Source organism: Xiphias gladius, chromosome 2 (genome assembly GCF_016859285.1).
Source record: "Xiphias gladius isolate SHS-SW01 ecotype Sanya breed wild chromosome 2, ASM1685928v1, whole genome shotgun sequence".
Lineage (NCBI taxonomy): Eukaryota > Metazoa > Chordata > Actinopteri > Istiophoriformes > Xiphiidae > Xiphias > Xiphias gladius.
In genome coordinates, this window is record NC_053401.1 from 11738357 (window position 1) to 11748304 (window position 9948).

General features: G+C 40.9%; 1 protein-coding gene across 2 annotated transcripts; it reads left to right on the forward strand.

Annotated features, from left to right (window-relative positions):
• Positions 1-1643: 1643 nt before the first annotated feature.
• pus7l (pseudouridine synthase 7 like) lies at positions 1644-8836 on the forward strand. 2 transcript variants are annotated; one of them, XM_040153578.1, is made up of 10 exons: positions 1644-1754; positions 2236-3057; positions 3453-3612; positions 3815-4034; positions 5513-5611; positions 5785-5866; positions 6108-6273; positions 7133-7259; positions 8063-8116; positions 8203-8836. In XM_040153578.1, the coding sequence occupies exons 2-10, from the start codon at positions 2268-2270 to the stop codon at positions 8539-8541; spliced, it is 2037 nt and encodes a 678-aa protein (XP_040009512.1). In that variant the 5' UTR covers positions 1644-1754; positions 2236-2267; the 3' UTR covers positions 8542-8836. The 2 variants fall into 2 exon arrangements, with proteins under 2 accessions (XP_040009512.1, XP_040009520.1); XM_040153586.1 differs by lacking the exon at positions 1644-1754 and adding an exon at positions 1761-2001.
• Positions 8837-9948: the final 1112 nt, after the last annotated feature.

Genomic DNA, 9948 nt, shown 5'->3' on the forward strand with positions numbered 1-9948 from the left:
TACAAGTAAAAGTCACAAACTAGAGCATTCACAGTTACACACTTACAGTATGTTGAAAGCAGCCGGTCAGATATCAGTATGTTGTTGGTGTAATGTGAATGGAAACTGACACTGCGATTCTCTTTTTATCACCAAATCAAAGAGCACACTGATATAGACTGAAACTACAGACTGCATATTACAATCATACTGTTGCAAGTCATAAAATACTTTGTGAAAAGGAAAGCTCTTTTAGAAAACGTACTTTCAACCTTGTATAACCTGCTTAAAAAAGTCAAAGTCTATATTAGCTTTTATGACAGTAACAGGCCTAATAAATTGATTGACGAGAGGTTAGAAGCACCTGGCAATATCTGTGTCACCAAGTGTCAAAATGGTAAATACTGACAATGGGTTCAGTGCACGCCACAAGGCTGCTATACCTATCGCTGCCGCCAGGGATCTACGGTGAGTTTACACACTCAGGGCTAAGTAAAATTGACACTAGCCTGCAATGGGAACGCGCTGGGGAGTAAAATATATCGTCAGACGGTGCTTGCACTGGGGACACATATGTCAATGTGTTTAACTGGTTTTGGCCACAGCCACGCTCGGCAATATATTGTACTTGTGAGATGATGTCTGCCCTAATAAGTAACTACTGTCTCCAGCTGACAGCGAGGTCAGCCCTTAACCACTGCACACTTCTAAACAGGTTTATACAAGGAAGAGAAAGTGGGTGATCGATGCTCCTCACGTCCACTTCCCACAAGAGCAATTAGGTTGCAACATATTAATGGGTTTGGACACCACTGACAGATTTCTGCTCACAGTGTTATTGATATTTAAATGTTGGGGAATATTCATTCAATACAAATCATTGTGTATACATGTTTCATTAACAAAACAGTTTTTTCATGCTCAAATAGTGGCTGTTGCAGCCAGGGACCTGCAGAATGCTGAAGACATGATCTTGTCAGCATATGGTGTAATGTTTTGGTCTAATTCAATGTCATTATTTTTCGACTTTCAGGGTTAGGTATTATTATAATAACTCTAATAATATGATTTCATTAGCATTTACAGCACTATTAATGATTATTATCATTATCGTTAATGTTTAACATTTATGTCATTTTTTTCATGCCCCCTTGCCTCAGAGTAATTAAGGTATGGGCAGATTCTAAAACAATGGGCCCCTGGACACAGATGTGTAAATGGCCCACCAACCCTCCTACAGTTTTGCAGTTCTTTGCGGTTGTTGCTCCTATGAGCAAGAGACCCAAACTAAAATTAAACAACACAGAATGACATGGCTGCATCTCTGTGGTCATTTTGAGTCTCTTTGTGGTTGTTTTGCATTTATTTATGTCAATTTTTGCGTTTATTTAAGTTGTTTCTTATTTTGTGTCTCTTTGAGGTCGTTTTGGAACTCTTTTCTAGTCATTTGATTGCCTTTCCACCAAGAAAATGTTAACAGTCACTTCAAACAGAGGAAGTTCAAATTTAGTTCCTATTTGCAGTGCTGTTGTTTGACGGGCTGCAGTTGTGAGTGTAACAGCTGCATGTGTTTATTACAGCGCAGAATGGGCTGCACAGATGAACCTGGACTGGACTTCCTGTTACCTGTGGTGGAAAACTTGTCTTGGTCCTCGACCTGCTGTCGGTCCCTTTAACAAAAGTCACATGATGGTCACATGGTGCGGAAGTAGGCTGAATTGTTTCGGCGTGGTTGTGTTTACATCAAAAACTTGTGGTTTACGTACCACATGCAGGTTCGTTGAGTAAATAAACAGTTATTATTGCTTAATAATGCATTTATATTCCCATTTAAAGGCAGAAATGTGTTTAACTTTCTTTGTTAAAGCAGGTACAGCTCCCTTTCACCAAAGTCGGGAAGGGTTAATGTGTAGGTTACGGATATTACTGTAAATTGACGGACTATTTCGCATGTATAACCTATGATTAAGCAGAAATAAAGCACCTATCATCTTTCTAAGAATACTGGCATTACTTTTTCAGGTGTGTCCCAACACTGGCTGCCTTTAACAGCAGGCTGAAAACCCTATTCTCTCTGCTGCTGCTCTGTAATGTTCTGTTTATCGCCTTATATTTATCTTGGTCATGATTGCCTCTTATTTTGTACATTTGTTTACATTCTCTTTTAGTCTCAAGTGTATGACTTGTGCTTTATAGATAAACTGGCTTTCTTTTGTCTTCCTGACATTTTTTTTCCCTGTCCTTTCCTGCTTTAAGTGGAAGCCCTGCAGTGTTTGGATGAAGTGACCATGAAGCAGGACAGTGATGCTGCGAACGTCCCTGCGTGCTTCATATCAAGCCATGAAGGTTTTCTCGGAAGCATCAAAAACTTTATCAAAGACTTTGTGGTGACTGAGATAGACGTCAATGGACAGCAGGTCAATAAAGCAGCAGCAACGCAGGCCCCAGGCTGTGCCTCCTCATATAAAAACAATGAGACCACTGCAGAACGTAAGCAGAATAATCGTTCCACTGTCTCACACGATACAGATGTCTCAGCTGACTTTGGGGCAGATGTTGCCCTGCCTAGTCCAGGCAGTTTCGATTTAGGTGTGATTTTAGGTCAGTCAGTCAGTGATGAGCTTGAGCAGTTTGTGTTGACTCTCAAAGATGAAAAGCCAACCCAGCAGGAGTTATCTCTGGGATCCTTCGCTGACAAACACCACAGAGCTAACGTCCACCGGGCCGTCAGACACCGCTTCCCCTTCCTCATGACTGTCACTATTCAGCCTGAGATCAGGGTGAGGGAGGACCCAGATTACAGAGAGCTCTCCCAGCTGGTCACTGAGGATGAAGCCGAGGACTTCTTCAGGTTCATAGATGCCAAAGTGCGGGGCTCATCCTATACATTTGGACCTGATGACAATAAGGAGCACAGGACGGCGGTTCACCACTTCCTGAGCCGCAGGTTTGGGAAACTGGTGGAGACGAAAAGCTTCAGCGATCAGGGGAGCACAGCGATCTCGGTGAGGCTGAGAGAGCGAGGAAGGCCGAAGAAGAGAAGTGCAGAGGATCGTAAGGAAGAAGAAGTTTACACTGGTAAGGTGCTCTGGCAACTTTTCCATTATTGATTATTTTCTCAATTAATACATAAAATGTCAGAGAAGAGATAACAATTTTGCCAGAGCACAAGGTGATGTCTCAAAATGTATTATTATTTTTCCAAACCAACAGTTCAGAACATAAAGATATTCAAAGTACTATGGTGTAACACTAAGAAAACCAGCAAATATTCACAATGAAGCAGCTGGAACCACTGAAATTTTGATATTCTTGCTTAAGAAATGAATCCAAAGATTAATCAGTCATCAAAACCGTTTCAGCTCTAGTGAGCTTGCGTCATCAAAGCCACACACCAAACGATATCTTCAAATACTTTTAATGCAAGAAAGAAAAACAGCAATGTGTTGTTCAGTGTGTACCCTCTGTTTCAGCGTTCACTCTGTGTAAGGAGAACCTGGAGACTCTGGAGGCCATCAGCTACATGGCAGCATCTCTTGGGATCCTACCGTCAGATTTCACCTACGCTGGGATCAAAGATAAGAGAGCCATCACCTACCAGTCTATGGTGGTCAAGAAAGTCTCACCTCAACGGTAGTGCCGCGTTTCTTTTATGGATTTAGTTGGTTTGGGCTTCAGTTTTTTCCTGTTCACAAACTGGTGAGACAAAAAGCAAGACAGAAGGTTGCCACATTCCTAAGATGTTAAGGTTCTTTACTATTGTTGTGTTCCCTTCGAAGCCTCAAAATTAATGCCAGAAATCTGAATTTATTTTTTTGATACTGCGTATGATTAGGCTTAAAGAGAAGACAGCAGAGTTCGAGAAGAGAGGGATGCGTCTGTCTCAGGTCCGCTCTGTCAGCGAGCCCCTCAGGCTTGGACGACTGCAGGGGAACCACTTTGACTTAGTGGTCCGGGACCTGAGACCACACGGGGCCAGTGACACACACTCCTCTGGTGCAGACAGACACACTCGCCTGGCAGCGCTGGTAAAGGAAGCGGTGGAGAATGTCAAGGTATTATTCCGTTTTGTTGACCTGTATATTTTTTAGCACAGTGTATGCTTACAACAGTGCATAATATCACATGCATATTGTCAGTCAATGTAAACACACAAATATATATATTTTTACAGGTGAACCACCATAGATTATCCAATTTTAAGTCATGCCTTAAGTTTTAAACTCACCCAGCACTTTTGACCGTGGCGTGATTGTTAGTTGGGCTGGTTGGAGTATTTCTGAAACTGCTCATCTCCTGGGATTTTTTACGAAGAAGAGTCTCTGGAGTTTATTCAGAATGGTGCCAAAAACAAAAAAAAACATCCAGTGAGCGGCAGTTTGGCAGTGGACACTGGCTCGCCAAAACTGGACTAGAAAGACGTAGCCTGGTCTGACGAATCTGGATTTCTGCTGAGGCATGGAGATGGTAGGGTCAGTCAACAACATGAATCCATTGACCCAAACTGCCTTGTGCCGCCAGTCCAGGCTGGTGGTTGTGGTGTAATGGTGTGGGGAAGGTTTTCTTGGCACACCTGGGCCCCTTAATACCGATCAATCATTGTTTGAATGCCTCAGCCTGTCTGAGTATTGTTGCTGACCATGTGCATCCCTTCATAACCATAATTTACCATCTTCTAATGGCTACTTCTGTTGGATCTGAATCCAACACAACACCTTTGGGATGTGGTAGAATGGGAGATTGGCAACATGAATGTGCAGCTGACAAATCTACAGAAATGAACATTAGCAGAAAGAGCAAAGGGAGGCCTTACCCACTATTAGTATCATGTTTCTAATATGGTACTCGATGAGTGTATGTAGATGTCACAGACACTATCATAACATTTTAATAAATCTCATCATAGAGATTGACTTCAAAAGCTATTGTACAAGGTTTTATTTGGGTTATGAAGCAAACTCTTGGAGCATTTCCTTTCAATTTACTGTCATGAATGGGCAACAAGGCCTTTGATACAGCCTTTTTTGCCTCAGCTATAAAATCAAAACAAGACACCAGGAGAGAACATTGGTACAGTCTGTTCTCTGAAATCTATGAAAGACAAATTATTGAGCCGCCGTCACCCTGTTCCTTCATTATAAAGCACCATCACTGTAGATTATTTTGGCTCAATCCCACATGCACCTTCCTGGTGCCATAAATACTCGCTAGAGCAACAACAAATTCACAGTTTCCTTAAATTCGAGTAATGTTTACTAAAAAAACTACAGTGCTGAGCTATTGGAGGACATTTTTTAGGTTTTTTTTTTAAATTAAAATAATGTATATATTTGTGACCGGTTTTTATATATTTATGCTTTAATTAGGAAAAAAAAAGGCTTGTTTCTGAGGCACAGACAGGGCAGAAAAGACAGAAGGTATGCAGAGACAAACTAACGCATTGTTGCTTTAGTCTTTTTACAGGATTTGTTGAAAATAAGAAAAATATATAGAACAGCAGCCACTGCCATGTTCACCTTGATTGTTGTTGCAGGCCAGAGGTTTTGTCAACTACTACGGACCACAGAGGTTTGGGACCGGACAGAGTGCTCAGTCTGACAGAGTAGGACTGGCTTTACTCAAAGAAGACATGGTAAGTGTTACATGTACAGGACTGGTTATTATTATCCCTAATACTGAGCTGGGTGACCGGTTCACCACTGACTACGTGAAGCCTGGAACACCTCCAGAAGGAGGAACAGTTTCATCCCAGTAAATCGCACGGTCCTGTCTTGCTGATGTGCTTTATGTTCGCGTGTGTGTCAGGTGAGCGCTGTGCGCCTCTTCTTCACTCCAGAGGAAGGCGATGATCCTCAGAGCCACGCAAAGAGACACTTCCTCCAGACAGGTCAGAGCTGGGACAACAACTGGCCATTTTTGGTTTTTTTAATCCTCAGAATGATCAAAGATGATGTGAAAGTTGCTTCCCAAGAACTTTTTAATACTGAGTAGAGAACTGAGAACATCTCATGTTTTCGTACTGTTGAGAACAACTAATGTAGCCAATTCACTACAGGTTTCATAAACCGAGTTTTATTTATTTATACCTTATTTTTTAAACTTTTGTCTTTCCTGTTACTCCACACCAGATAACGCAAAGGAGTCTTTGGCTTTGATGCCATTGTCTAAGGCCAGGGAGCGGCTGATGTTGCGGGCCCTGAACCGCTACGGTACGGGTCTGGATGGTTGTGTCCAAGCCTGGCTCAGCCTGCCCCACAGCATGAGAGTCTTCTACCCACACGCCTACTGTAGCAGGTCAGCTGCAAGAAAAATACCCCCAAGCACTGTTTTTTATGGGAACCACGTCCAGTTCATTCACAAACTTTGTAGCTTTTTAGTGTTGTCTATTGAGCTACTCCATTGCAGTAACTGGGAGAAAAGGACATTGCTCATTTGCGCTTTGGCAGAGTTTTTAAAAAAGGAGACAACATTATTTTTTCACCTTCCACCGATAGATTGCCCCATTCAGTTTCAGGGTTTAACCTTAGCCCCACTTTATGCGTCAAAACTCTAGTATCTGATTTAAAAAAAAAAGATGCAGTGTTGAACACTTACTGCTGTTCATCAGCCTCTTCTAAGCATCTGCATGAAATAAATGTTCAGTTTTTTGCACAGTAAAAAAGATTTTTAATCCATTTCGAAAGTTGAGCCTGGGAGGTGTAAAACTACATATATCCTTGCTTTTTTTTTTTGTCAAACACAAGCAATATATCCATAACTTAAAAAAGATTATCATAAAGTGTTCTTAATACCAGTGTATGTGATAATGAACTCAAATAAATGTGCAAATTGAGCAAAGATTGAAAAATATTCTTTTTTTCGGGGGAAAATCTAAAGGTAGCTCCGTGATTCATGTGTAATGGTAATACATGAGAAGGAAAACGTGGGGTTAAGTTTAACCCAGCATTATCTACATTTCACTTTGTAATTCATAAACAGATTCTGCCCTCAATGAGTGAATTCTTTTCTCTTTACAAAAGGGTTCAAAATAATTGTAAATAACTGTCATCAAACAAGTCATAATCAGTTTTGGAAATTTAAGGCAGCTCCCAATGCTTAAATCCTTTAACCTTAATATTAATCGCACTGATCAATCTGTTTGTGGTTTTTTCAGAGTGTGGAACGAGGCGGTGGCTCACAGGTTGGCTACTCTGGGCCACAGTGCCAGGCGAGGAGACCTGGTGTGGATGCAGGAAGGGCAAAACAACCCGGAGGACACTGGAGAAACCAGCTCTGCTCAGGTAAGAGAGGAGAGAAAATACAAACGGAGACATTTGCATCAGGACTTGCAAAGGAAATGCCCTGTGTTTTAGATACTGTAGGAATCCCATTGGCAGAGTACAACCTTTTAAAATAATCTGTAATACCCATTTCATAATTTATACATTAGAAAAACGCAAATTTTACAATAATCCACAATTCTGTTTTATCCATATAACAGTTAATATTCAATCGAACGTACACACCGCGATCATGGAATTACAAATAATTGTAAAAATATAAATAATTAGACAATGATTTGTTTTTAAGACAGTATAGAAAAGATCAGAGTAGAGGAAAAGATAAAAGATTAATATGAAGGTATGTTTTTGCCTTTTCTCACATCTGTTCTCTTTTCTTTGATTCCAAGAAGTATGTGGGTGAGAATGACAAATTATTGATCATGCACAAAAAGGAGGAAGGAAAACAGCTCATTCAGGAAATTTCATCAATGTAATGGAAAGTGACCTCTGTATTTTTTTTTTTTACTCTTTAATTTTGTGGTTAAATGTTACTTTCAGTCAGTTTGCTTGTGTAACGAACCGTTGATACAAACTGCCAATCAGCATAATACATATGATTCAGTTCGATCTGGGGCATTTTAACTGATGTTGTAATCCAGAGAGACTTGAAGAATGTGTAACCGGGATTCAGTGATTCAGCTCAAGGACATTTCAGCAGTAAACCAGGTCAAGGGCACATATTGTTTTTTCAGGGATTATAAAACACTCTCTGAATGTTTGGAGATCCTGTTAATGCTAATGACCTTTCCTTTTTTTCCCAGATCCATGTGGTGACAGACCAGGAGGAGCAAGGGGAAGTCTACACACTAGGACAAGTATGTAGTTCAGGGAAAAATTTCTATTTTAAATAAGACTCTTTCCACTTTTATTGCTACTGCCGTTGTTGTTATTATCCTGTCAGGTGTTACTGCCGATGCCAGGGAACACAGTGAAGTATCCAGAAAACGCCATGGGGGCCTGGTACCAGGAGAGGCTGGCCAGAGACGGGCTAGACGACTGTCGCTTCAGAGTCAGCAGCCTCAGACTGAATCTGCCTGGCTGCTACCGCCCACTGCTGGCCCTGCCGCGCAACCTAAGCTACCAGCTCCAGAGAGCAGCCTGCAGGGAGGGAGGAGGAGGAGGAGGAGAGGTGACAGGAGAAAGGAAGCAGGACTCGCACACCCTCACCTTAAACTTCGACCTGGACTCCTCCTGCTATGCTACCATCTGCCTCAGGGAGATCATGAAGTGTGACCCGTAGAAGTCGAGGGGTGTTCCTCCTGTTGTATTTGTGTGTCCTTGTGTGGAAAACAGGCAGCTTTTTGTAACCTACCAACACCATTTTGTAACTTCATCAACCCTACAGTGAAACAGTATCAGTAGCACTTTAGTTTTGTTGTCGAAGCATTGAGCAGAAGACTGCGGTTATACATAGAGAAAAAGCATTGTGTGCAGTTGATAAAACTTCTAATGAAAAGCAGCCACTGCCAGATGTGAACAAATCTAAATGTAAAAGCATGTAAACAGTATTTGTGTTTTGTGCCATGAATAAAACTTTCTCATTATAAGAAATCAATGTACTTTTCATTTTTGTTTGTTTATTTATTAACTTCTACTATCAATCTCAGCCTATGGGAAATGATAAAGATTCCAACCAACAATGTACAGAGGACATGTGTCATGTAAATTGCTATAAACCATTTCATTAATTAATATAAAATTGGACACAAAAAAAACAGGAATTATGAAAAGAATTTATAAATGAATATATTAATCCATCAATAAATAGGCAAGTGTACTCTCCTGGTGCTAATATAAGACATTTGTTGATACGTTCAGCTGGTGGTGCAAAATACTGCAGCAGTGCCATGGTAACGTTCAGATTGTGTAATAGTGAAGCAAACCTTCCCTATCAAACCATACCTACTACTTATGGAATGTCAGCAGTTTGTTTACATGGAAGTGATCCAATAAAGTTACATGCCAAGTCAAAGTTTGTTTTATCGGCCGTAGATAAATGTGCCAAAGTAAAGTATTGTATCGTCATTCACATATGGAACTGGGACGCAGCACTTTTGGTCATTACTCTCCACTAACTACCACTAGATGGAGACAACTGACAATAATTGACAGGTGCATACCAGAGGTACGCCCTTGCTCCAAGTGTCATACTGTATATAGAGATAGTTTACACTAATTTGTCTTTAGTTTCCTAAATCTGAGACTAAATCCACCATGCCCGTTCATACGATCCACTCTCATGTGAGTTATACCCCAGTGAGAAAGCCATTCGAAGGTCTTATATATATGTTATAATGAAGCCTGAAGCCCTGGTGTAATTATGCTGCTGAGGGGAAGCATTAGATTTGTATTAAAACTGATTCAGCTCTTTCTCCTGTGAACAATTTATGTAATTTTGATGAGAATGTTTAAAGACAACGGTATATAAAACCTCCCTCATGGATAACTCACATTGGATATACCTCTGGGCTATTTTTAATACCCGTTACTGCAAGCAATGTGAAAAGTGGCTGACTGTGTGGATATTTTAGTTGAAGGTGGGCTCCGACACACAGCCTGTCTTCAACCCATCGCACTGTGTGATAAAGACCCTGTCTGCCAAAGAGAGGCATTAGCAGTAATTAGTTTCTTCACTTATTGAAGAGTT

What these genes read in the sequence shown, in the direction of transcription:
- pus7l (XM_040153578.1), top strand. Translation starts at nt 2,268, where the DNA reads ATGAAGCAGGACAGTGATGCTGCGAACGTCCCTGCGTGCTTCATATCA. An exon ending in CTTTACTCAAAGAAGACATG is followed by an intron (nt 5,612 to 5,784) that starts GTAAGTGTTACA and finishes CGTGTGTGTCAG; the next exon opens with GTGAGCGCTGTGCGCCTCTT. An exon ending in GAGAAACCAGCTCTGCTCAG is followed by an intron (nt 7,260 to 8,062) that starts GTAAGAGAGGAG and finishes TTTTTTTCCCAG; the next exon opens with ATCCATGTGGTGACAGACCA.